Source organism: Sminthopsis crassicaudata, chromosome 4 (assembly GCF_048593235.1).
Source record: "Sminthopsis crassicaudata isolate SCR6 chromosome 4, ASM4859323v1, whole genome shotgun sequence".
In the NCBI taxonomy this organism is placed as follows: Eukaryota; Metazoa; Chordata; class Mammalia; order Dasyuromorphia; family Dasyuridae; genus Sminthopsis; species Sminthopsis crassicaudata.
The window spans coordinates 98343996-98371393 of record NC_133620.1 but is presented as its reverse complement, the minus strand read 5'-3'; the positions used below and the strand labels follow the sequence as shown (position 1 = coordinate 98371393).

Sequence of the window (27398 nt, the reverse complement as noted above, 5' to 3'; positions counted from 1 at the left end):
AACATTTTTGACACATAATTTAATGTAGTTAATAAATGCTTAGAAGGGGAACTTCTGTACCATAAAATAATATTCAATTCGATTGAACAAATACCAAACATTGTGTACAAAGAAATGTGTTAGGCACTGGAAATGCAAAAATAAAAACATTTCTTTTTTAAAAGAAGATTTTGTGTTCCAAATGTTTTTTTTTCTCGATCCATCCCTACCTCTCTTCTCCTCAAGATATAGGTTATACATGTACAATATGTTTAAATGCATTTCTATATTTGTCATGTTTTGCAAGAAAAATCAGATTGAAAGGGGAAAAACATTTAAAAAGCAAAAAAAAAGTGAAAATAGTGTGCTTCGATCTATATAGTCTCTAGAGTTCTCTCTGGATCCAGACTTTCCATCTCAAGTCTATTGAACTTGTGCTGAGAAGAGCCGAGGCTACCCTGGGGATCACCATATAATCTTGGCTGCACTGCGCACAGTGGTCTCTTGGTTTTACTCCCTCAGCTCAGCCTGCTCATGTTTCTTATAGAAATAACATTCTTTTACATTCACATATCACACTTTCTCCAGCCATTCCCCAGGGCACGGCCTCCACTTAACCTCCGCGGCTACAAACGTTTTTGCACCTGTGGGTCCCTGTGTCTCTTTTATGATCTTTTTGGGACACAGACACATTAGTGACACTGCTGGGTCGAAGGGCATGCACGGTTTTTTTAAATAATAGTTTATTTTTTCAAACCCATGCAAAGATGATTTTCAGCATTCCGTTTCGTGGAATAGAAAAAGAAGAAAACAGGCGTTTATTCGGTGCTTGCTACATTTATCTCATCTGGGCTCCCGAACAGCGCGGGAAGACCCCGTCGGTGACTTGCCCGGGGTCCCGCAGCCGCCCACAGGGGTCTTTCTGACTGCAGACGCAGCTGTTAGATCAGACTCTGCTTGGTCCAGGAGGGAGGAGTGAAAACAAAAGGGTAAGTTTTGAACCCATGTGAGGAGAAACACAGACTCTATCTATAACTGTGTGTGTGTGACTTTCTTTAACTGGAAGAACTATCTCCAAAGGCAGTGAGCGCCCCTTTCCTCGGGTTCGCAGGCTTTCTGAGCACTTGGCTCCCGCGGAGGCCCCCGAGGGCCCCCTGACTCTGACAGGGAGAATCTGTGACCCTTTCTCCGCACTCCTCCTTTCTCCCCCCTCTCCCAGGCCCCCTCCCCACGGCAGAGTGGCAGTAAGAGGCCCAGTAATAGGACTGAGGTGTAGGGAAGCACACCGACGACTGCAAGGACAGCCCCGAGCTCCAGAATGCTTTCTTCTCCCCTCCCCCTTCTCTCCTCTCCCTCTCTCCATCACCCCCCCTCTTTCTTCTCTCCTTTTCTCCACGCTTCTCTCCTCTGCTGGGGCCTTCCTCCCCTCCTCTCTTCCCCTGACCTCCTCCTCCTCCCTAGGCCCCTCTTCCTTGCTCGCCCTCCCCTCTCCCTGGCGCTCCCCCCTCCCGTCTCCCCGCTTCCCACTTCTCCTTTCTCCCCATCCCCGCTGGTGAGTCCCATCCCGCCCCGCCCTGGCCCGCGGCGCATTGTGGGATCGGGCCTGGGAGGCTTCGGAGCGGACCGGGCACTTGACCATGGGGATCCAGCCGGTGAGGACCTTGTATGGCTCTCGCGCGAGCCCCGACCCCGCTTCGCGCCCGCAGACGCCCGGGTCGGGACTCGGCATCCCGCCTGGATCACCCCGGATGGCTGGCGCCTGCATGCCGGGCCCCGCTCCGCATCCCGCCCGGATCCGCCCCGCATCCCGCCTGCACCCGCGCCCCCCTGCCCAGGTCCCCTCGCCCAGCCCAGTGCAGGGAAGCGGCCCCTTCCCTGGTCTCAGACCCCCGAGACGCGCCTCGCTCCAGGTGTTCCCTAGGCCCCCTTAGGGTCTTCCCGGCCCCTCGGCGTGGCGGGACCCCCCACCCCCCTCCCGTGAGGCGCCCCGCGGCGCGGGGACGCGAGGCCGGGCGTCCCGGGGCTCTCGGGCCCAGCTCTCAGTCCGCTTCTGTCCCGCAGAGCGCTGCCCTGCTGGCCTCGCTGGGGGCGGGGCTGGTGACCCTGCTGGGCCTGGCGCTGGGCTCCTACCTCCTTCGGAGGGCCCGGAGCGCGCCCGTCACCCTTCTGGACCCCAACGAGAAGTACTTGCTGAGGCTGCTGGACAAGACGGTGCGTTACACTGGGGTGGGGAGGGAGCGGAGGTCGGAGAAGGGAGCACGGGCTGACCCCGCAGGGTGCGTTCCTTTCCCTCTTTTTAGACCGTCAGCCTCAACACCAAGAAGTTCCGCTTTGCCCTGCCTTCAGCCCACCACATCCTGGGGCTGCCCGTAGGTAAGGAGCCTGGTGGGCAGAGGCACGAGGAAGTGCTCCCAGGAGGAGCCTCGCTCCCTCCTCCTGAGGATCCGTTTCCTCCTCCTTTCCCTGGGTCTCACACTTTCCCCTCGCGATGCGATCCTCGGTCTGACAAACGCCACAATGCCCCTTGCCAGGGTGTCTCCGTTTTTTGCCCGCCCCAGCCAGTCTCCATCCCTCGTCACTGACTTTTGCAGGCAACATTCGGTTGGACCATTTCCTTCCACTCAGCGCCTTACTGCATCCTAGAACAAGTGACCAGGGTTCTTTCCGTTTGTCTGCGGGAAGCCGGGGATCCTCGGGATCCGACACGGAGCAAGAAGGCTTCCATAAGCACCCCGTGTCAAACTTTGCTATTTTCAGAACGAGTTTGTGGAGGACACTTTTCTTGTGCTCCCTGACTCATTCTGACCGGGAACAGACAGAATCAGTGGGCTCAGACTCAAGACTTATTTAAAATTCCCTGGGGCAGAAAACGGGCCAGGCTCCCCCTCACACCCCACTTCCTGTCCCGTCACCAGGAAAACACGTCTACCTCTCGGCCCGAATTGATGGCAACCTGGTCGTCCGGCCCTACACCCCGGTCACCAGTGATGAGAACAAGGGCTACGTGGATCTCGTCATCAAGGTATGCGCCAGGGCCCCAAGGGGTCTTTCCTCTCCTCTGCCACATTTTCCTGGCTTTCCGGGAGTCACCGGGTATATTAAGGACCGTGGGTTTTAGGGTTGGAGAAAAGGAGTATTTACAATCCGTGGCCCAAACTCAAGCTCATCAGCAATTGACTAAGCACCAATGATATCTGGAACTTCTGAAGCTTGGGTTAAATCTGGGAGGAAAAAGCCAGAAGTGGGATTGGGAGAGGGAGATTTTACAGCGGATGACACTGGTCACGTGCTGTTCTCTCCTCTCTTCAGGTCTATCTGAAAGGAGTGCACCCCAAATTCCCCGAGGGAGGGAAGATGTCTCAGTACCTGGACAGCCTCAGGATTGGAGATGTGGTGGAGTTCCGGGGGCCAAGTGGAATGCTCACTTATAATGGGAAAGGTAGCAGCCCTACCGCCTCCTAATCCAAGGCCTAACCTTCCGCCATCATTATGAATCTATCCGCATCAGGCCTGCTGATTTTATGACCTTTATTCTCCGTGCATATCTAAAGATGGTGCAGAGGATGGAGTACTGGAGTCAGGAGGACCTGAGTTCAAATTCAGCCTCAGACACAACTAGCTATGTGATTCTGGGCAAGTCACTTAACTCCAATAAAATATATCCTCTCTAAAGGAGCTAGGGCTCCTTTTCCATCTAAGCATAGCCCTGATAATATGAAACATATTATCCCATGGGCCACAGGAAACAGCCACTGTCCTGAATCTGTCACTTCTAACAGACATATATATGACCATTAGCTTCCTCCTCTGCTCTCTCAAAAAGCTTCCTCAGCCTCATTTTCATGGAGCTGGAGGTAATTTCATTGCCGTTCCCACCTCTTTGGAACAGCTGGGCCCTTTTGCCTCGCCCCCTGAGTCCTACTGCTGTCACTAGGGAATGTTGAGTCACACCTGGGCCTGTCTGTCTCATCAGGGAGGCATCCCACTGCCTAAGATTGCTCATGACTCATGGGGTAGCTACAACAACACCTCTCTTCCCTGAGAGTACTGGGATCTGGCAGTAATGAGAGACAGATGGCCCAACCCTATTCATGTTCCCAGGATATAGTGCCATCCATAGCCAGGCCAATTTGAAGCCTCCAACTAGTCTGTGAATATATTTGCCACTGCGTTGAATTCCAGAATTAAGGTCCATATCCGTTTGATAAAGTGCTCATGGGGTTTCTTTTACATTTCTTTTTCAGTTCCTTAAATTGACTTCCCATTTGTCCTCTCTGCCCTTGATTTCTCTTAGGGAAATTTGACATTCAGCCCAGCAAGAAATCTCCAGCAGAATCCCGAGTGGCAAAGAAGCTGGGAATGATTGCCGGAGGGACGGGTGTGTGTCACCCTTGTGTCTGCCCCCAATGCTGTTGGCTGTTGGCATGGAGCTGGTAGCAAGTGACACTTGGAAGGGTTAGATGCTCGTAGCTGGACTGGTAATGATGGGTTGCTGGAGTTCCTGGGCCTGTGAAAAATAAAAAAGAGGGATTGAAATCAGGGGCTGTTTCCAACAATCTCAAATCCAGACCTTTTTGGATTGGAATGGAAAGAAATCAGAATGGCTAAGCAGAGATGGATCTGCAGCCCATGGAATCGTTAGATATTTGCTAACAGCTGCTTCTTTCAACACTTGTCCTAGATTGTGAGGTTTTGTTTTGCTTTCTTTTGAGAAGTCCTAGATTATTTCCTTAAATGAATGTTACCATCTGGATTTCTATTTAGTGCCACAAGATCTATCCAAATCAATCACTAAATTCAAACTCACATTTTCTGGGGGGTGAATTGTAATTCCTGTCTGAAATAGAGGAGTCCTAGAAAACTAGAGGGAATGGGAAATGGAGTGAATATATGGAGTAGGTAATAGGTTTGAAGAGGAAAAAAGGTTAACCAGGCTTTTGGCAGGAGAAGCTGTTTCTGCCATACAACCACAAGAGGGGGGGTCTTTATTCAGGAATCACCCCAATGCTGCAGCTCATCCGGGCCATCCTAAAGGACCCTGAAGATCCAACCCAGTGCTTTCTGCTGTTTGCCAACCAGGTTAGTTGGATTTGCTATGGACCAGGACCGCAGAATAGTCTGATGACTATGTGGCATGATATGCAGAGTGCCAGGGGTTAGGCCTGGGGACTGGTTCAAAACCCATCCCAGCCATCATCTGAGGTTTGGGCTATTGGAGAGAACGTAAACTGTTTCTTGGAAAGAGGGGAGGATGAAGGACCAGGTTCAGATCTCAAATCTGAAACTTCCTATGAGACCCTGTGCAAATCCCACCCCTGGCTTATAGGTTCCTCTGGGGGGCTGGGTTAAAGGGTACCTTCCAGCTATGATCCTGGAATCTTTCCATTTTCCTTCAGTTCAACTTTATGAAATTCTTATTTCCTAGAATTTGGAACTATCCTTTACTAATGTCTTTCCCCACTTATTAAGGAGCATAATGAGTGCTGCCATTAAGGTGTTGCTTTAGAGATGAAGCTTTTGCTTGGGTTTTCTTTGGGGACAAAGGGTATCAGAAGTTCCTAGAGGGGTTCACTTTCTCTTTCCCTGATATTTCAGACTGAGAAGGACATCATTCTACGAGAAGACCTGGAGGAATTGCAGGCCCGACATCCTGAACGATTTAAACTCTGGTTCACCTTGGATCAACCTCCAGCAGGTAACTCAACACCTAGATACCCTCCCCCCCCATCCATTGCCTTTCCCCTGCCACATACATATCTGGGTCATAGCCTTCTCCATCTTGATTCCTGATTCAATCGGAAAAAGCATGGGAGTCCCCGCTTCCACTGTTTGAATGGGTTGAGACTCAAAGACCCATTTAATTTCCATTCTTGTTCCCTGAGTCCTTGGCAAGAGTGGTACTGCTAGTGTGTCTGTGCTTGTGGCCATTCCTTAACACAACTTAATAATATAGCGCCCATGGTGTCATCTACCACCCCCAGCGTCCCCGGGGTCAGAATGGGAGACAGTTTGGTTTCTCCTCTAACTGCCCCCTGCAGATTGGGCCTATGGCAGGGGCTTTGTGACAGCTGACATGATCCGGGAGCACCTGCCTGCCCCAGGGGATGATGTGCTGCTGTTGCTGTGTGGGCCGCCTCCCATGGTACAGCTGGCCTGCCACCCCAACTTGGATAAGCTGGGGTATTCACAGAAGATGCGTTTTACCTACTGAGGCCCTCCCCCCCTCTAGCTTTGCTCAGCCCACAACCCCCACCCATCTCCCTATCAAGTGCTCACACTGGGAGCCCGCTGTTAACTGCCCTGCCACCACTGCCCTATCTCTGCCAAGCCCCAGATGCGGGTGTTTTTCTCCAGCTCAGCTGGGTTGGGGCAGACTTTGACCCTGCCATCCTCCCAGAGGCCTGGACTAGAAGCCAAGGTGGTGCTCACGGGTGTGACTTTGGGAGGGAGGGTTCAGGCGTTTACACCTTCACCTTCACTGTTTAGGGATGAAAAGGTGGGGCTGCCCCCCTGCACCTTCACAATGGGGATTCTTAGCTTTTGAAAGATGGGGGTGGTTATGTGTGCAGCCAAAGGGAGCATAGAAACAGAGAGGGCCATACTGCTGGCCAGATGTGGGCCAGGGAAGCTGCTCTCTCCGGCCCCCAGCTCCCATAGTAAGTGCAGATATGTGTGCCTGTCCTCTATACCCGGACTCCTGTTTCCTCTCCTCTTGTGTGATGGAAGATGTTGCCTGCTTAACCTTCTTAGACATTGCCTTTGTTTCAGGAGCCTTCACCTGTGGAAATAAATGGGGTCAAGGCCCCGTATGGCTTCCCTGGGGCCCGTGTGTCTGTCTGTCTGGGTAAACTTTCAGGGTTTCAGCTGCCACAGGGCAGCCACTCCACCATGGGTAGTCTTCCCCAACCTTCCATGAGAGGGCCGCCGGCACAGCCTGTGTTGAGATGTGCCACGTACACCACCCATCATTTTTCAATTTGTGCATCTCTCTCTGGGAAGGGAGCGGGCCCCTAGCTGGCAGACACAGCAGGAGTCTGGGGCAGTGGGAGTCAGGGTTCCCTTTGTGAGGCCTGAGGACAAGTCTACGTGCTGCTAAGTGCTCTCTGGGGACTTCCTCAGGAAGAGAGCTCTCCCCTCCTCAGAGCTCTTAAAGCCAAGGCGGGCTGAGATTTTTGTTCAGCTGTATATTGAACTATATCTCACGAGTGCTTAAGGCGTCTGTAAGGAAAGAGAGAGGTAGAAATAGGAGGGGGGAGGAAGAGGGAACAGGAAGAGAAAAGAGAAAAGAAAGGGAAAGGGGAATTGGAAAGAGGAAGAGGCAATGGAGGAAAGATGGAGGAAAAGCTAGAGGCCAGGGGAGAGAAATAGGAGGAGGAAAAGTGAGAAGGGAAAGGATGAGGAGGAAAGGGAAAAGGGTAGGGGATGAGAAAAAAGAAGGAAGAGAAATAGAAAAGAGGAAGGAGGGGAAGTGAAAATAGGAGAAAGAAAAAGGAAGAGAAGAAAAGAGAAAAGGGGATGAGAAAGAAGGGAAAAGAGGAAAAAGGGAGAGGAAGAAAAGGGAAGAATGAAAGGAGGGAGAGAGGAAGGGGAAAGGGAGGAAAAAGGGGGAGGAAAAGGAGGAGGAAAGAAGGGAGGGAAGAGAAAGAGGGAGGAGGAGGGAGGAGATGGGAAGAATATGGGAGGAGAAAGAAGAGGAGAGGGGAGGGGCCGGGGAGGAGGGAGGAGGAGAAGGAGGAAAAAGGAGGGGAAGGAGGAAAAAGGCAGAGGGGAGGGGCGGGGAGGAGAAAAGAGGGTTAGGGAGGGGAGGGGGAGGATAGTTGGGGAGGGGGAGGAGAGTTAGGGGGGCAGGAGAGGTGGGGGGGGCAGGAGAGGTGGGGAGGGGAGGAGAGTTGGGGAGGGGAGGAGAGTTAGGAGGGGGAGGAGAGGTGGGGAGAGGAGGAGAGTTAGGGAGGGGAGGAGAGTTGGGGAGGGGAGGGGGGAGGAGAGTTGGGGAGGGGAGGAGAGTTGGGCAGGGGAGGGGGAGGCGGCTCTGGGGCCGGGAGGGCGAGGAGCTGCGCTCCAGAAGCCTCCCCGCTGCCGCCGCCGCCGCCGCCGCCGCTTCTGCCTCTCTCTCGCCTCCGCCGGGCGGAGGTGACGCGGCGCCGTCTCGCGCTCCTTCCGGGGCCGGCGCCTCCGCGTCCCCGGGGGGTGGAGGCTTCTCCGCCGCTGGGGCCGAGGCCGAGGCCGGCGTCACCGCCCGCGCCGGGGATGTAGCGCCCGGGAAGGCGGCCCCGTCAGAGCCCTCGGCCGCTGCGCTGCCACCGCCGAAGCTCGACCCGTAAGTGCCGGGGCTGGGGTGTCGGGCTCGCCGGACCTCGGTGGGTAAACATTTCCGGCCCCTCCCCGCCGCCTCGGTCCTCCCCCCCCGGCCCCCGAGCGTCCCCGCTGTTGGGGCGGGGGATCGGGCAGCGGCGCCGAGGAACGGGAGGGGGAAACGACCGAAGCCGCGAGCTGTGCGTGGGCCGAAGCTGGGGCGCTCCGGGGGGTCGCCTGCCCCGCTCGGGGCCGGGCTGCCGGGACCTCCCTTCGTTGGGAGAGCGTCATTCTCGGGGGCGGCGGCGGAAGGAGCCGAGCAGAGTCCCGCTCCGATGGGCACGCTTTCGAGGGGAAGGTTCAGGTTCAAACCTTAGAAGTGCTCGCTCCCCGCCCCCCCAGCTCTTGGACACGCCTGGATGACTGCGCCGGGCCCCTCGGTGCCCCCTGCGGGTTTGGCCTCCTGGGACCGGGGAAAGTGACGGAGCTGCTCCCCCGCAGGCTGTTCCGTCCGCCGAGCTTGGGGGGGCCGGCTTGTTGGAGCGGTTTAATCAGTGTATGTTTTAGCGTCACTTCTCTCCGTGTAGTCGCTTGTGCATTTAAAAGCGTTATGTGGAAGGGACGCCCCTGTCGGGCTGCCCGCGGGGTCCGTGGCACCCCGCGGTTAGGGGCCCGACCCAGGTTCATCTAACTTCAGTGCTGGCTTTGACGTCCGGACTGTGCTTGCTGACAGTGTCAGGGTCTGGGAGTGACCCGCTGTGCCGCTGCTGCGGTCCCAAAGCTGGGAAACACCGGTGGGGGGCGAGGGGACAGGAGTGCTGGGTCCGAGGGAGTCGGACTAGAACCCAGGTCCTGGTCATTCTGAGCCATTAGGAAAGTGAGACAGGGCCGCGGGGCACAGGCCTGTGGAGTTGAAGTGGTAGTGACAGACTTTGTACATTTCTTTAACTCTGGGTAAAAAGTAAAATTTCCTCTGATGAGGCTTTTGGGGTATTGTGGGTTTGGTTTTTTTTTTTTTTTTTTTTTTTTGAGGTTTTGAAAAAATTGTCAGTCCTAAAATTATACTGCGGCGCCACATCCATGGGGTTTTTGACTATAGAACTATCAAAAGAATTGTTTTTGCCCGGGCTTCCTCCCATAAAGGAATTGAGAAAAGCATTTCTATTCCCCCAAATAGTATAGGGCTGATTGAAATTAGTCTTTAGAGCTTGAGTTTCTATTGGAAACAATTTGAAGGGGAGACTCCTATAGAGTTGAATCTTAAGCCTGGAAGATGCTTACCGGAATTGAGAAGCTCCAGTCCCCGTGACTCCTAGAATTTTGTGGTTGCCAGGCACTGCAAAGTATTCTACCTCCAGCCTAGGAGACCATTTTCCTTCAATGGGTTAAGGTAACTAACTCCAACATGTAGCAGGAATTAGTATCACTATCCTTTAGACTTTCTATTGTTCCAAACATGAAATACGGACTTTTTAGTCTAATAACCATGATCCTCCATGGTCTTGTTTCGTGGAGTTTTGGAAAGCCTTACTGCCCCACTAAAATTTGTGCAACCACAACGGTCCACTTGATATATCTGAGAACATTTCTTTTTTTTTTAATGTAAAACTTTTTATTTTAAAAACATATCCGTAGTTTCCTCTGTTCTCCCTTACAAAACCTTGTGTTCCAATTTTTTCGCCTTCCCTCAGACGGCAAGTAATCCAATGTACTTAAACATGTAATTCTTCCATACATATTTCCACAGAAAAATCAGGTCAAAAAAACCAAAACAAAATGCAAGCAAATAACAGAAAAAGTGAAAATACTATATTGTGATCCACCCACCGCCCTCGGGTACTCTCTCCTTCACAAGAACCCCTGAGAACATTTCTTGCTCGTTCCCAGCACTTTCGTAGAATATTTTATCCCTCTGATTTCTCCATTTGCAAAGTCTATAAAATCTCTTTCAACTCTAAAAAAATCTTGTGAAAACGTCTTAATTTATAGACCAATATTCTACAAATAGCCTATAAACAACTTTCAAAGCTCAGCTCAGATTCTACCCTTTCTATGAAGCCCTTCCTAATCGTCCTCTCTGGAAATTATCTAAATCTTCTAAGATCTTTTAGCTCTTAACCGATTTGTACAAGTTATATGGTTCTTTGTTGTTCTGTTTATAGTTATTAGTGTAGATGTCTTTTCACTCATCTAAGTTTGTAAATGCCTAAAGGGCAGGAACTATATTTTATTTTTCTTTATCTCTGGTATCTAGGAGCATAACTATTTGTTTATGGAAGATCTGATTTGCTGCTTCTTTCAGGCACGATAAATTGGTATTTTGCTCCTCTTGTAGGAGAAAGTTACTTGCTGACTCCTACAAGGTAAGACCACTTTGGACTTCTGTAATCCTATTATTTAGCTGGTTACCATAAACCACATATTTGGGAGATTTGAGTAGCCCGTTAGGCAGCTGTATTGACACAAAAGACCCTCTAGCACCTATCATCTTTAAAGTTGTAGGCATTGTATTCTTTGATACTATTATTGTATTGATGGAAATGTGAAGGTATCTTGAGTCACAGATCCTTGAGGCTTTTTGAATCAGTTTCAGATCCCAAGGATTTATCAAATCAATTCCAAGGATTCCCCAGGGACCCAGCAAGGTCATTAACTTTTTATTTCTCTGATAGCCCTTCTTACCAGCCCTGCCAAACAAGAAACTTTTTCTCATTATCATATTCAAAGTGTATTCTTCATGTATTTCTTGAAGAGTCTGTAGCAGACTGATAAAAGAGCTGGATTCAGATGTGGAGTCTGGTGACCTGAGTTTAAATCCTGCCTCTGCTCCTTGGTAGCTATGAGATCTTAAACAAGGTGTCATTTCTCAATGCCTCAGTTTCTTCATAATTAAAATTAATTCATTGGACTAAAATGGATTATAAAGCCCCTTTCAAGTCTAAAGTTGGGCTTCTTTAAACTCATAGAATGGTATGTATTTAAACTGTATTTAACACAATCTTGGCATATTAGCCATTTAATGTTGTTGCCTTAGTTCAAGATAACTGAGTATATTGACCAGATGGTTTGACAGTAAATAGGAAATTAAGACTAGCTATAACAAGTCTCCAGTCAACAGATGATGCTTTCAGGATTCAAAGATTGGTGGGAAAGCCAAATATTAATGCTAATGACTTTGCCTTTTCATCTCCTATGCGCTTTAGATTTTTTTCATCAAAAGCGGCAATCGAAAACTTGCCTTATGGTGAATGAAAGAACATAGTCTTCTGGGTTATATTACTAGGAAAAAGCAACCCCCCAAAAAAGTGTTATTTGTGTTTTGTCAGTGCCACTTGACAGTCAAGTAAGTAAGAGATGAATCCTGGAATCTGGGAATTACTGAAAATAACTCCTTCACTTGCTTTTCCTTAAGTGAAATTTCTTTTCCATTCCTTCATGAAAGAATATTAAAGTCACCGAATTTTCCAGCTGAAATGCTCTCTAGGCCCATTGAGACAAGAAGAGAATCCCTTCTAGAGCATTTCTCAAAAATCAATCTACCTTTGTTCAAACTGCCAATGAGAGGCAGTACTCAAAGGCAGAATACACTATGGAACACTCTGATGGTTCAAGACTTTGAACCCATCATTAAGCCTGGATTTTACCTCTTTGCAACTACCCATGGTGCCAGTACTTTCCAGGCTAAGCAGAAGCAGGTCTGATTTGTTTTATCTATGTTCAAATGACAGATCTTCTGTTAAGCACTTCTATTATGACCCCTCTAGAAGTGTTCCCTTTTCCAGCCTCATCTTTCCCAGTTCTTTTAGCTGATCCTTATATGCCTCTTCACCACCCCCAGTCTCTTTTCCTCTGGTTGATCTCCCTAAAATACAAAACTTCAGATGTGGTCTGATCAGTCAGCCACAACAGGACTATTCCCCCTTCCTGGAAAATATTCCTTAATGCAGCGCAATATTTTGCTTTCCTTTTTTTAAGCTATATTGACATACTGTTTTGTTCATACTATGCCTACAATCTACCAAAGCTCTCAGATCTTCATCAAATAATCTGCCATCTGTAATCGTACTTATCACACTTATAAAGATTTTTTCCCCCTCAGATTTAAGACTTGATATTTTTCCTTATTAAATATCATCTTATTTGATTTAGTCTAGTGATCTACCCTATCAAAACCTATTATCCCACATATTAACTATCTATCCTATATTTGTGTCATCTGAAAATTTGTTAAGGTTGCAATCTATTCCTTTATCCAAGTCATTGATAAAAATGTAGAGTAGCACAGAACACCAGGTAGACAACACCCTATTAGAAAGCTTCCAAATAGACATAAGGCCATTAATATTTAGGGTTTTTTTGAGACTTGTCCTTTTTCTTGCCCAGGCTTGAAAGTGAAGCAGCCATTCATGGACCAGACTCCTTTACTTAGTAGCATGTGAACTTTGGCCTCCTATTTTTCCAGCCTGGTAGCCCTCTCCTCCCCAGAGGCTTGCCATCTTGATTCTAGGCAGAGGACACTGATTGGCTCTGGCCCTGCTGTATCTTGGAACTCCTGAAGACAGGCAATCCAGCAGTCTCTAGCTACCCAGAAACAGCAACTACAGTTGTATATTACTTCTGTTTGACTTGCTCCATTATTAAACTTTGCTTCTTACTATTCAGCCATTCCTAAATCCACCATTTTGAGCCTTTCTAATTATATTGCTTCTAACTCAAATTATTCCACTATTTCTGTAAGAAAGCATTAGAGGATTTTTCATATGCTTTGCCAAGATATAGATGAAATATATCTCTAGTATGTTTCTGTTCTACCAGTTTAGTCATCTTGTCACAAAAGGAAATTAGCTAAATCTGGTGTGATCTAGTTCTTTGATCATCACTTTTCCAGGTGTTAATTATTTAGTATTCAGATCTAGACTTTCTAAGAGAATTCAAGCTTATTGGTTTGTAGTTTTCAGTTTCTTCTTTTCTTAGAAAAAAATTAGGTGAGATAAGATTTGTCTTCAGATCCTGCCCCAGATACTTAACTAGTTTTATAATCCTGGACGATTCACTTGACCTGTGTCTGCTTTACTACCCTCATTTGTAAAATATCCCTCTTGGGATTACAAAGATAAAATGAGATGATATTTGTAAAAGTGCTTTAAAAACCAGTGGTGTCAAACTTAAAATTAGAATAGAGTCTACTAAATGATGCATAAGGATACCTGTGGGCAGTCTACTGACTTAGAAAAACCACATTTTTAAGTCATTGAATTTTTATTTGTTTTTGCCATGTGACTGGCATGTTAGATACCTCTGTTTTCAACTGCCCAAGAATGCTGGTTATTTCCCTTTTTTGAGAATGGACTCATTTATTCTTTGCCAGTCTTGTTGCCAGTCTTTTTCATTCTTCATAATCTTGTCACTTGCAACCAAAGTGGCTCAACTGGCACCTGCCAGTTCTTTCAATATCTAAAGCTCTAATTTATTTGGGCTTGATGGGAACTGCCTCTGATTTCTATCAATTTATTTGTCCTGTCCTTTACAGTCCAAAGGTCATTCTCCTTGGCAAATGAGACAAAAGCAAAATACAGATTGGCCAGTTTGGCTGTTTTTTCTATTGTCAGTGATCACCATCCTAGCACCCAAAGCTCTTGCCCCTTATCCAGTTTGATATTTCTCTATTCCCTAACACAGCTTGGAAAAATAACCCTTTTTCCCCTTAATTTTTAAGCCATCCCTTGCTCATTCTGAGCTATATCAGGGCTCTGCATTGTTCCTTGCTTATATATTTATCCTTTGTGGTCCCTGGTTTCCTGCTCCTTCTTCCCAACCCCCACTAACTAGACTTTTGATGGATCTAAGTGGGAATCCAGTCTCAGACTCTGACTTTATGACCTTGGGCAAGTCACTTAGTCTTTTCTGCCTCAGTTTCCTCCTGTAAAATGAGGATGATAATAGCACCTACTTCTCCGAGTTGTTGATCAAATTAGATAATATTTGTTAAAGTGCTTAGCACAGTTCCTTCTTGGAATTGTTTCTTTTTATGTTTTTAGAGTTTCATTCAAAAGAACTTTCTATCTTTCCTGAGCTGCTTTTTAGTCTGTATCATTTTAGTCTATGGGAACTAGACAGTGTGGTACAGTAAAGTAGAAAACCCAGATTTAGTTTTTGAACCTTACCTTGACTCCAGGTCAACCTGGAGATCTAACCTCAATTTCTTTATATGTAAAATTGTGGGAGAGGAGCAGCTAGGTGGCGCAGTGGATAGAGCACCAGCCCTGAATTCAGGAGGACCCGAGTTCAAATGTGGTCTCAGACACTTAATACTTCCTAGCTGTGTGACCCTGGGCAAGTCACTTAACCCCAGCCTCAGGGGAAAAAAAATTGTGGGAGAGGGATAAAAAAATAAATGATCTTTGATGTTCTTTCCAGCTCTAAGTTAATGATAGCACTTTTAGCAGATGATATACTTAAGAACAGGAGTGGGGCTCTCTTTTTTTTTTTTTTTTTTGTTTGTTTTGTTTTGTTTTTGTTTTTTAAACCAAGGGCAATTTGGATATAATATTATTTGAGGGCCATCCAAAATGATCAACTTCTAGAACTCAAACAGTGGGAAAGTATTGTAGAGTATTGTATCTAACTTTCAGCTCATCACCTGGGTTTGCCTTAACAAATGAATGATTTTGTGGACCTTATATAGACTTTCCCCAACTCTGACTGAGGGAATACTAGAAAATGAGCTAAAAAAAGTAGTTAAAATAATTAATTTTAGCAAAGTTGCGGAATATAAAATAAACCTACATAAATCATTAGCATTTTTTTATATTACCAACACTGTCCAGCAGCAAGAGATAGAAAGAGAAATTCCATTTAAAATAACTGAAGACAATATAAATACTTGAGTCTTTCTTGCCAAGACAGATGCAGAAACTATATGAACACAATTACAAAAGACTTTTCATATAAAGTTATATCTAAACAATTGGAAAAATATCAATTGCTTATGAATAGACTGAGCCAATATAAAAATGACAGTTCAATGCTATACAAAACTACCAACAATTATTTTATAGAGCTGGGAAAAAAATCAAAATTCATCTGGAAAAACAAAAGACACAGTATCAGGAGAGTCAGTTGGGAGGGAGAGGGGGGAAATGTGAAGGAAGGTAGCCTAGCTATACCAGATTTCAGATTGTATTATAAAGCAGTAATCATCAAAATAATCTGTTACTGATTAAGAAATAGAGTGGTGGATTGATGGAATAGATTAAATACACAATATACTGAAGCAAATGACCATAATAATAATAATTTTAAATGAAAGCTAATAATTTCTGGTCTGGCAGAGGTTTTTTATGTACTTAACTAAGCAGTCTTTTTGCCTTCTTAACTACTTTACTTAAGATTTAGAATGCTCCATTTGGAATGCTTATTGACTAAAGAAGCTTGAACTTGAAATCCTATAAAAAATGTAGTAGCTGCATCAAGACACTGAATTTAGATCAATTGCATTTTTAAAACGAGGTGCAGAAGCAGCTTTGGGGGAGCTTTCCTCTATGTCATAGAAAACCTAAAGAAAGTAAGGGAAAACTATACCTAGGTATAGTTTTTGTCTTGGGTCTCATTGTTTCTTTTTAAAGTCTTACTTAAAATGAGTAGCCCACTCCTCTGGAGTGGAGTTGTGCAATGTTAGGGTCTTCCTTTATCCTGTTAGATCTCCAGTTGTCTTCCCTCCCTGTCAAGCTGGACTCTGGATTTTGAAATCAGGGATGAAATACCGTCCATTGCATATACTTGTATGTGTGGCGACATCTGCTATGTTAATGACTTTCCTTGTTGCTAATGGTTGTAAAACCGAGGATATTTCTTCATGAGGATTTACCAAACCACAGGGCCCAGCTCTGCTGGGGAGAAGAGAGCTGAATGCCCAGAGAAAAAAGATCTGGAAACCAAGCAAAGAGAAAATAAGAGAGGAGAGAAGAGTGAGCAAACTGGGGGCCTAGAACAGCCAGTGTGATGAATTAAGATAACGAGCTAGTCAGGGATGACTAGGAAGAATTAATCAGATCCAAAGAAAGTAATGAGCACTATTACCAAAACTAGACTTTCTTCTATTCACTTGTGAGCTCTACTCGCCTTAAAAGTTGTACCTGTATTTTGCTTTCTCCCTCTATCTAGTGAAGTTATACTGCACCAAAGCAGGACTACGTGTGCTGAAAGTGGTTCTCCCACATTACTGCCTTTTATTGTAGGTATGTGCCTTATCTTGTCAATTATTGGATGGTTTATGAGAATATCTCATAAGTCTTTGTAGTCTGCAGAAATTAAATATGTTAGTAAATGTGAGGACTGGGTAAGAGTAGAGATAAAAACATTTATCCTGGGCATTCCAAAAGCTTAAAATTGCACTAAGGCTTTTGGACTCGTCCTTTATACTCACAGAAGACCTACTTACTGGAAGTAGAGTTCTTATCCTCATTATACCCAGGAAGCAGCTAAGCATTGTAGAGGAAGCTTTGATGTGCTTGGAAAAGCATCAGCTTGGAATCAGAGGGCTTGGGTTCAAACCCAGCTTTGCTTCTGTGTGACTTTGGCAAGTCATTTAACCTCTCTGGGGTTCGGTTTCCTCATTTATAAAAGGAACTTTATGATCTCTTAGCCTCTCTAAATTGAGATCCTAGACTCAGGAGTTAAATGACTTGTCCATACTATTGACTAATTGGCAGAACAGGAGCTATACTTCTTTCCTTAGATCCCCCAGAGGCACCCTGGCCTTTGCTGATTGATGGTGGGGGGAGTAGAATTATTCTACTTGTTGCATGATTTGAAGTATACTTTCTGTGATAGTCAGGAAAGAGGGGAGGTGACTTGCTGAGAACATACTATCACAATCCTAGAAAGCAAGAATAGATTTTAGCCTGTTGTTGAGGCTGCTGGTGTTATAGGCTGATCTTGAGACTTTTCCTGAATCTTGAGATGCCTGGAACTCATTTTTATTGTTTTGGTGTCCGTGGTTTTTTGTTTTGTTTTAAATATGTGGGTCTTTTTCTTTAGTATTTTAGTTTGAGGAAGTTTCCATTTTGTTAGGGGTTGCTACCAAGAAAGAGATTTCCCAATATTTCCTCCTAACATTGCTAGTATTTAGGAGGTTTTCAGGAACCTCCTATTTTCTATTCTCCCAGAGTTCCTCTCTTCTTGTGTTTCTAGTTTTGCACATTTTATTTTTAAATTCAGTTGAGCAAAGAATTAACTATCAATTCTGAAAAGATTCTTCTTTATGTAAACTGGTAATTCTTTTTTATAAAGTATGATGAAACAGTAGCTTTTTAAGGTTTAGATTGCTTATTTCAAGCAGTGTATGGGTGTTCTGTGTAGTATCCCTGCTTTAAAAGTAGAATTTTATCCTTGCCTAAATTTAGCATCATTCCAAATAATTAATATTAATTTGTAATTAGTTTGGAGCTCAGTGTTTCATGTAGTTTAAAAAAAAAAAAAGGGCACTTTCTTTCCATTTTCATGGCCAGTTTGCATATTCATTTACACAGGAATTAAGACCTTTTGATTTTTTTGTAAGCCAGGGAATTTTGAAGCTAGTGTGGGATTTTTCCTGGGGGAAAAAGTAAGGTTTAGATTACCTGGGTTTTAAAAAGTATTTCTATGTTTGTTCTAATTGATGTTCAAAGTAGTCTGAATAGATTCAGGCTAAAAGTATGTTTAGGAAGTGGTCAAAAGAAGCTTTTGAAAAGCTGGTTGGGCCACTGTGCGTGTCAGAGAGTTAGGATGATGCCCACTTAACTTCAGCTTCCTGCTTGCAATAAAATTTTTGCTTGTTTATAGGGGTGGGAGTGGGCGGAAGGGTGATTGTTATTCAGGATCACTTGTTTTTGTGATTGCCAAATCTAAATTGTAATCCTGAAATGGCCAACTTCCTAGATCTGTCTGGGAGATTGGGAGATAAATTATTCTGGGCTGACAGCCACCAAAAAAAAAAAAAAAAAAAGAAGAAGAAGAAAGAAAGAAAGAAAATGGACTTTTTATATGGAAAACAGGTGTGGCTGCTTCTTTACACATAAAACAAAGTTGAATACATTTGTTTAATTCCTATCCTTAGCTTGGATTATTTTGACTTCAACTTTTTCTTCCTTATTCTCAAAATCCAGTCTCTCTAATGAAACTAAGTTGTAATATTTGGGCAACATATAGATGTTAGGTTATCAGTCCTCTCCCTGGATTAGTGGAGCTCTGATAAAGGATAAAATTACTGAGGAGGACTTAAAATAGAATTCAGTTAAGGCTAATGACTCTTAGCCTATCTACCTAGTTCTAATCTAATCTCCACCCTTATGCTGGTTTTGAAGGGGACTGGCCTTCAGGAAGCTGTCTATACCGATGCCTTCTATTCCACATTAGACTACCCGAATGACAGTGCAAGAAACATAAATTGTTAATACCTCCTGTTATTTTGTGTCCTTATTCTTAGGGTCTACCATCAAAGGGAGGTCTCTTCCCCTTAGGACTGGGAAGCTTCAACTTTCAATCATACTGAAGCGGCTGGTTGTGGGGGTGCCAACCAGATGTCTTCCTGCAAAGGATCTGTGGTGGGGCAGGGCAATGGGGCACCGGCCAGTAGCCGAGAAGCAGACACAATGGAGCTCGCTGAGCTAGGACCTCTACTGATAGAGAAGGGTAAACGAATGACCCCCAATTCCACCAAAGTAAGTAATTTTTATGTACTTTTTTGTTTTGAACGTTGTTTTGAAGAACTCTGTCAGATTCCCACTCTTAAGAGTTTGCAACTTTATTCTAAGGGGAGAAATCAAACAGAAAATAGCTCTGAATAACTGGAGAAGCCTTACCTCATTTAAGAAAACCTGGGAGAAAAGTGTCTCAAGTTGGGGGAGCCTCAAAGCACCTAAAAGGAAAGGTGTGGTCCTCTTTGGTGTCTGGGTGTTCTTCTGTTTGTTTGCCTGGGTTTAAAGCATTTGAAATCCAAGCTGCTTCCAGTTGTGCAGCCTATTCTGGTGATGTGCTTCAGACACTGCATTTGAGACAGGATTTCTACAAAGATTAGGTTCCATCTGATTGATTGCTTCTGTCTCTGCCATTTCAAAATAAGATGCTTCCAGAACCAAAAATCTGGGATGGACTTGAGTCTGTATCCGCAGAATTGCTTATAAAGCTTAGCTCTTCAAAGGAAGGAAGGTCTTTTAAAAACATTTTGGGTTGAGATCTTGGATTTGAGTGACTTGGAATACTGCATTTGAGAAGAGTGGAGAACCTTTTGGTAAGAGGGCAGTCAAGCTTCTAAGACATTGGTATGCTGAACCCATCTCAAATTACTGGTTTTAATTGTGTAGCATAAATTACAAAAGAAACCAATTATATTGAAATAAAGGTGCCATTTTTTCCCCCTATCCAAGTTCACAAACCCCCTGAAATCTATCTGTGAATCTCTGCTCTAAAAAGTAGAAGGAATTATCCAAGATTAGGATAGAAAGAGCTGCCCCAATTCCCTAGTGCCTCAAAGGACAAGCTGTGGGTAAGCTCCATCTCAATAGAGTCTTCAGTTTTCTTTTTAATAAGTACCTTAAGCCCAGTAGGAATTAGGCTTTTGGGGAAGAGGTCATGTGACCCTGTGTAGTGGGGGTGTGCTGAGATTTGAGCATCTGGTACTGTGTAATATACTAGTTGCAAACTAGATTCATCAAGCAATGTCCATAGTAATATGTTATAAACCATGGATATTTTGTTTTTAAAATAACTCTACAAAAGTGTTTGACAGATAAACTCTTGAATTTCTCTTACTGCAGGTTGAAGAAGAGCAAACATGCCCTGTACCTCAAGAAGAAGAGGAAGAGGTTCGGGTACTGACATTGCCCCTACAAGCCCACCATGCCATGGAGAAGATGGAGGAGTTTGTATATAAGGTGCTGACTGTGGTTGGTTGTCCTGAAGTTGGGGAATAACCCATAAGATGGGGGTGGGGAGACTTAAGAAGTGACCCCAATTCCAAGCATGTGATGGATCAGAATTGTTCTGTAAGTGTTATTGGGGCCAAGAGGATGTTGCTTTTTTTTTTTTTTTTTTTTTTTTTTACTTTTTTTCCTTTTTAAATAATGGAAGTAACTCAGGGACAAGCCTGACTGGTCAGTCACCAAGGTTTGCTGCTTCCTGTGCTGGTGCAAAGAATACTTTGAAAAAACATAGATCATTTCCACTAAGAGCCTGTTGAAGCATATTTAGATTAGTGTGTGACAAAGCATGAAAATTCAGAAAGAGAAAATTTATTTTTAAATACATTTGACAGAAATGGGCATCAAGACTTTGCCAGCTTCATTCAGGCTTTGCTTTGATTCCTGCCCACAGAAAGGCATCAATCTTATCTAGAAGTATGATGTCTATTTCAGGTATGGGAAGGCCGCTGGCGGGTCATCCCATATGATGTGCTCCCTGACTGGCTAAAGGACAATGACTACCTTCTCCATGGTCACAGACCCCCCATGCCTTCTTTCCGTGCCTGTTTTAAGAGCATCTTCCGTATCCACACTGAGACTGGCAATATTTGGACCCATCTGCTTGGTAAGTGGTAGAATCCAAGAGTGCAGAGTATGACCGTTTTGATCGTGGAGGTAGTGGGGAGAGACATTGGAGTTTATTGAATTAGAGGGGAAGGGAGTCACATGATCAGGCCTGTCCCTAGAAGATCACTTTGATAGCTGAGTAGAAGATGAACCTGGGAGAGGCTTGAGACAGAGTCCAATCAAAAGAGTATTTCAGTAGTCCAGGTACCAGTGATGAGGGGTATCAGGATAGAAGAGCAAGTGGGCACAATAAAGAGATTGTAAAAGTAGAATTGACAGGCTTTGACAATAAGGTATGGGAGGTGGAAGGGGTCAGGGATGACACCTAGGTTTTGAGTATGGATGAAAAGGATGGTAATGCCTTTAACAGTGATAGGAAGATAAGAAAGCTGAGACCCAGAAAGTGCCATAGACTTGTCCAGACTGCAGAGACAGAGTAGGGTCTGATTCTTATTCCTAGTGCTCATTCCACTGCCTCACTCTTCCTGGACTCAAATGTCAAGAGTGTGGGGAACCTGAAAGTGAAATTAAATAGGAGGCCTGTTTCCTATTGGGAGACCAAATTAAGGATTTGACTTTAGATGTTCCTGATTGATTGACCCCTCAGCATTTTATAGTCTAGGAGTGAGAAATGGATGGTCTTTTGAAAATACAAAACATTGAAGTGTATAATATTTCTTCTAATCCTTTATCTCTGTGTTTTAAAACAAAAGTTTAAGCAAAGTTGCTCATTTGAAATAGTGCCTTTTTTTAATATCATATTAATAGAATTCTTCCCTGACAATTTAATTGGCAGATTCCCCTGGCTAGTTTCTTAATCACTTTTTTGTAAACCTTTTCTTTTTAAAGTTAAATGGCAGACCATTCTTCATACCAGTGAAACACATGCTTTTATTTATTGACTATTCTTCCCACAGGTTTTGTGCTGTTTCTCTTTTTGGGAATTTTGACCATGCTCAGACCAAATATGTACTTCATGGCCCCTCTACAGGAAAAAGTGGTGTTTGGGATGTTTTTTCTGGGTGCTGTGCTCTGCCTCAGCTTCTCCTGGCTCTTTCACACCGTCTATTGTCATTCAGAAAAAGTCTCTCGGACATTTTCCAAGTGAGTTAAAAATCCATCATTAGAAAAAGGACCCTTGAACTTCTCTCTTCACTGAGAGGCAGCACCAACTGCCTGCTTTCTGAGCATTACATATTCTTCCTTGCTGCTAGCAATATTTGCTAAGGGGGTGGGGGTGGGGCAGCTAGGTGGCTCAGTGGATAGAGCACCAGCCTTGAATTCAGGAAGATCCGAGTTCAGATCTGGTCTCAGACATGTGACACTTCCTAGCTGTGTGACTCTGGACAAGTCACTTAACCCCAACCTCAAGGGGAAAAAAAAAAAAAAAAAAAGATTTGCTAAGGGTTACAGGTTAATAACACCTTTTTCTCTAGATCTTCACAAAAATTTACGGTAGTCCTGTCAATAGATAGAGCTTTCTATCTGCAAAGTTTGAAGGTGTCATCTATCACTCAGGCAACTCGTCTACACCTTGACACCTTGTACCCAGTGATAACTTTAATTTTTATTGACCCGATCCTTGAGCAGGGGTGTGGTAATTTCTGTGTTACTGATCCTTCAAAGTTTATCTCTGCTGCCCATGCATTTCTAGAAGGCCCATATATGTCTGTCAGTTCACTAAAATATTCTAATTCTCAAATATGATTTTTAAAAATCTTATTTTTAGGGCTAAAGAAGTTAGGAGTTGTTTTCAAAGAGCTGGTAAAAATGTACTGAGATCTGGCTGGGTTTTGGCAGCACCCATATGTTTGAAGCAGCCTTAAGATGGACAAGGAAAGTAGTTAAAAACTAAGTTTTAGAGTCTAGATCCTTTTCAGTCAGAGGTAGAAAGAAACATATCTTTTCAAATTTTAGAGGACAGGGGTAGATTATATAAGATTAGAAAAGGGATGGAATCAGTCCAAAAGGTTAAGGCTATAAAGGAAATCTGGAAAATAGGAAATATAAGTCAGATGGCAAATAAGACACTCCCTTGTTTTTCTTTTGATTTACCTCATCTTTCTGACTTGTTTTTAGATTGGACTATTCAGGGATTGCTCTACTGATCATGGGGAGCTTTGTCCCCTGGCTCTATTATTCCTTCTACTGCTCTCCACAGCCACGGCTCATCTACCTCTCCATTGTCTGTGTCCTGGGCATCTCGGCCATCATTGTGGCCCAGTGGGACCGTTTTGCCACACCCAAACACCGGCAAACAAGAGCAGGTAAGGCCACATATGTTGTAAACCAAGGAGGGTGAATAGTTGGCCTAGGGAGTCATTTGGAACTTTAGTTAGCTTCAGTTTGAGGGGGGCTCTTCCTCTCTTGGACTCAGGAAACCCAGAAGAACTCTGGATGTACTTTTAGACCAGGAGTTTTCAAACTACGGCCCACAGGCCAGATGCGGCCCACCGGGTTATGACAAATGGGCTGAGGGGCGGAGACAGAGTGTGAGTTTTTTTTTTTTACTATAATCCGGCTCTCCAACAGTCTGAGGGACAGTGAACTGCCCCCTATTTAAAAAGTTTGAGGACCACTGTTTTAGACCTTCTAAATTAAAATGAATTTTCAAGGCAAAGTTTGCAATTTGATAACAGACCAGTGACCACTCAAGGTAAAGAAAATAAGTGTTGAGTTCAGGGAGTTTTTCATAGAAAAACTTCTGTCCAAGATAGAAGAACTGTATCTTTTAGAATTTTATAGATTGTCATAGATTAGAATTATAGATTGTTAAGAATTGGGAAAGTCATGAGGCCAGAAACAGTCCAAAGGATAGAGTGGAAATCTGGAAACAGAGAGAAAATAGAACAGGTCACATGGCAAAAAAGACATTCCTCTTCCTCCCCATTTTTATTGTCTTTCTGACTTGTTTTTATTTGTTCAATTGTGTCCAACTCTCTCTCTCTCTCTCTCTCTCTCTCTCTCTCTCTTTTTAATAGCTTTTTATTTGCAAGACATATGCATGGGTAATTTTGCAACATTGACCCTTGCAAAACCTTCTGTTCCAACTTTTCCCCTCCTCCCTACCTCCTCCTCTAGATGGCAAGTAGCCTAATACATGTTAAATACATTAAAGCATATATTAAATACAATATATGTATATATATTTATACAGTTATCTTGCTGCACAAGAAAAATCAGATCTATGAAGAATGTCTAACTGTTTTTGACTCAACAGGTCATACTGTCCATAGTTTGCCTTTTCTTCTCCAGTGAATTAAGGTAAACAGGTGAAATGACTTGCCCAGAGTGACACCCTTTAATAAATGTCTGAGGCCAGTTTTGGACATAGGTCTTCCTGCCTCTAGACTCGGGGCTTTTTCCACTGCACCACCCAGCATGGGAGATGCTCAGATGATTTAAAATAGTAAGGAAAAAATCATCTCAGAAGATTAAAAGGTTAAAATTAATGAACTTAGAGCCTAGTTATAGCATGTTAGAAAGCTTGGTTATAATCTGGATTCCATGAACAGAAAGGCTTGCCAGCAAAAACATTGGTAATTGAAAGTGGGAGCTCCACAGCTAAATATCTTTGTGTCTTATTATTCCCAGAAATTAAACTAGCAATTATCATCAACCTATTGTATGATTAGGCTTCTTAAATAATTTCTCTGCATTAATTTTCTTTTTTTTCCTGGAGTAAGTGAAAACCAAATACAATCTTTTTCTGTCCTGAATTTGGCAGCCAAATGACCTCCTACTAGACCAAACCCAGGAAAAGTATGTCCTATATTTAACAACTGAAGAATGGCTTTTAAGATACCTAATAGTTGCATCCCTGGGTTTTTGAATAGAACAGTCAGAGAGGAGACAAAAATACTTCTTCCCAGGAAGGTAAAGAATATGTATCCTTGGAATTCCTTGAATAACAGAGGCTACTGTGAGAGATATAAAATGTGAAATTTTTATTACATTAAAAATCGTTTTGTACAATAAAACCAATGTAGCCAAGATTAGAAGGAAAGCAGAAATTTGATATGTGGTTTTTCAGATAAAGATTTCATATCTTAATTGTAAAGAACTTTTTCAAATTTATAAGAATATGAGACATTCTCCAATTGATAAATGGTCAAAAGATGTGAACCGGTAGTTTTTTGATAAAGAAAAACTGTATTATCATATGAAAAAGTGTTCTAAATCATTGATTAAAAAATGGTAAGTTAAACAACAGATTGGCTAAAATAATAGAAGAGGAAAATGACAAATGTTGGAGGGGATGTGGAAAAATTAGAACACTATACAATTGGTGGAACTATGAATTGATCTAACCATTTTGGAGAGGAATCTGGAATTATGTTCAAGAAGTTATAAAACTATATACCCTTTGATCCAGAAATACCACCATTAGGTCTGTTTCCCAAGGTGGGTGGGAATTGCTAGGGAAGAATTTAGATGTTCTAAAATAGTTATAGTAGCTCTAAATAGTTATAATTTGTATAAATATATAAAATAGAACAACAGCAAAGAATTGGAAATTGAGGAATGCCTTTTGGTGGGGGAATAATTAAATAAGTTGTATGTGATTGTGATTGTGATGAAATTCTTTTAGAAAGATTGAGCAAGACGGTTTCTAAAAAAACTGAAAAGTCTTGCATGAAATGCAAAGTAAAAATGAGCAAACTCAAGAGAATGATGTAGACAGCAACACTTCAGATAATAATTGTAAATGACCAAGTTATTTCTACCTACCCACTTCCAGAGAAAGAACTGACAAATAGAAATATGTGTAACCTGTTTTTACATATATTTATAGATCTGTATTACATAGTGGCCTTCTCTTTTAACTTATAATGTAACAAAAAATTTAAAAGGGTATGTAGATTTGCCACAGGCAGCAGGTTTACTTTGAATAATTTTCTTTTTTCTTTTTCTCTTTACATTGTATGTGCGTTTGTATGTGATATGTAGCAAATTTTTGGACATTTATAGATTTCCACTGTAAGGTACCAAGTGAAAGTCCTTGTACCTAAATAGATATTATATTAGTAATGTGACCCAGCATTTCTTTTCTTTTTTCTTCTTCCTTCAGGAGTGTTCCTGGGACTTGGTTTGAGTGGGGTTGTGCCCACAATGCACTTCACTATTGCAGAAGGCTTTGTTAAGGCCACAACAGTGGGCCAGATGGGCTGGTTCTTCCTCATGGCTGTGATGTATATCACTGGAGCTGGGCTGTATGCTGCCCGCATCCCTGAGCGCTTCTTTCCTGGCAAATTTGACATATGGGTAAGGACTGATTCCTCTAATTATTGATAGGAAGTTATTGCTTTCAAAGCTAAGTAAAGGGCTTTAAGTGATAAAGAAGGTAATTCATCTTTTCATCAAAAACATTTACATCTAAATCGTCTGAGCCTTTAACCTAAAAGCCTTTCTTTGCTTTTTGCAGTTCCAGTCACATCAGATTTTCCACGTCCTGGTGGTGGCTGCAGCCTTTGTCCACTTTTATGGCGTCTCCAACCTTCAGGAATTCCGTTATGGCCTTGAAGGCGGCTGCACTGATGACTCCCTTCTCTGAGTTTACTCACTACAGGGATAGAGGAGGAGCTTCCCAAGTGCTTTTTAAAAACTATTTCTTTGCTGAAGCGAAAGGAAGACTTGAGTTGTCTGTTTCTGGAAGAAACCTCTTAGTAAATTCCATACCAACTGAGCCTCAGCCCATTCTGTCACTCAATGGACTGTGTCAACTCTCAATTTCCATAGCTAGGACTGGAAGGAGTGACCTGTCCTGTCATTCCTCTCCCTTCTCAGAACAGCAACCAGTCGCCTCACATGAACAGTGTTTTGAAACTCATGTTGAAATTCCCTTATACCTTCCTTTCTCCAGTAATTTTGGAAATAACTAAAGAACTGGGTCTCTTCAGAAATTCTGTTTCTGGAAGAAATTGCCCCTCATTCCTACTTTGTAACCTGGCTTAGAGCTGTCCACTTTTTTCATAGCACACTTTTGAAAACAACCATAACTTGGTCCCAACTTTCCAGGGCCTGGATCTACATCATATATTGTAGGAACAAAGCCACCCACTTTTACCAAGCTGAATAATCATGGAAGTGTGTCAGGCTTCATCTAACTTGTTTTAATTCCCTTACCCACCACCATTATCCCCCCAGCAGAGTAATGTAAAATTAAAGTGAAAGAAAATATTTAATATTTAATACTAAGCTTTAAAAGGGAGCCCTGTTATCATTGCTGTGTATTCAGTGCAAAGACTATGATCATATAAAGAGGACTTATGGTATTTTAGGGGGAGTTTAGGGCTGTTGAAATTGCCTAGGGTTGTCTAATAAAGAGGTCATTCCATGCCTTCCTGTGCTTTTTTGAAAAGCTAAACCAACATTTGTTGACTAAATGATAAAAAAGTAGCTGAAGGTGTTTCAAGGCTTATAGATTAGTGTTGCTGGGAAACCAGCCATTATTTTCAGATGACAGAAATCATTAACTGTTTTATCTGAAGGAATTTTTTTAACAGTCTAGTCCAAGGGGCAGCTAGGTGGCGCAGTGGATAGAGCACCAGCCTTGAATTC

General features: G+C 43.6%; 2 protein-coding genes across 9 annotated transcripts; both read left to right on the top strand.

Moving 5' to 3' along the window:
- The first annotated feature begins 1472 nt into the window (after positions 1 to 1472).
- On the top strand, positions 1473 to 6793 carry CYB5R1 (cytochrome b5 reductase 1). The gene is made up of 9 exons (XM_074308843.1): positions 1473 to 1631; positions 2041 to 2190; positions 2280 to 2352; positions 2895 to 3001; positions 3289 to 3418; positions 4274 to 4357; positions 4973 to 5058; positions 5575 to 5674; positions 6018 to 6793. Exons 1-9 carry the CDS (start codon positions 1617 to 1619, stop codon positions 6188 to 6190), a joined length of 918 nt encoding a protein of 305 aa, XP_074164944.1. The 5' UTR covers positions 1473 to 1616; the 3' UTR covers positions 6191 to 6793.
- A 1146-nt stretch (positions 6794 to 7939) lies between these two features.
- ADIPOR1 (adiponectin receptor 1) lies at positions 7940 to 27177 on the top strand. Of its 8 annotated transcripts, none has more exons than XM_074308838.1 (10): positions 9612 to 9661; positions 10526 to 10634; positions 16435 to 16508; positions 18737 to 18971; positions 20067 to 20183; positions 20664 to 20835; positions 21755 to 21941; positions 22917 to 23104; positions 25909 to 26102; positions 26263 to 27177. In XM_074308838.1, the coding sequence occupies exons 4-10, from the start codon at positions 18831 to 18833 to the stop codon at positions 26389 to 26391; spliced, it is 1128 nt and encodes a 375-aa protein (XP_074164939.1). In that variant the 5' UTR covers positions 9612 to 9661; positions 10526 to 10634; positions 16435 to 16508; positions 18737 to 18830; the 3' UTR covers positions 26392 to 27177. The 8 variants fall into 8 exon arrangements, with proteins under 8 accessions (XP_074164936.1, XP_074164937.1, XP_074164943.1 ...); XM_074308839.1 differs by having other exon boundaries at positions 9654 to 9965; XM_074308836.1 differs by lacking the exons at positions 9612 to 9661; positions 10526 to 10634 and adding an exon at positions 8133 to 8296.
- The last annotated feature ends 221 nt before the right edge of the window (positions 27178 to 27398 follow it).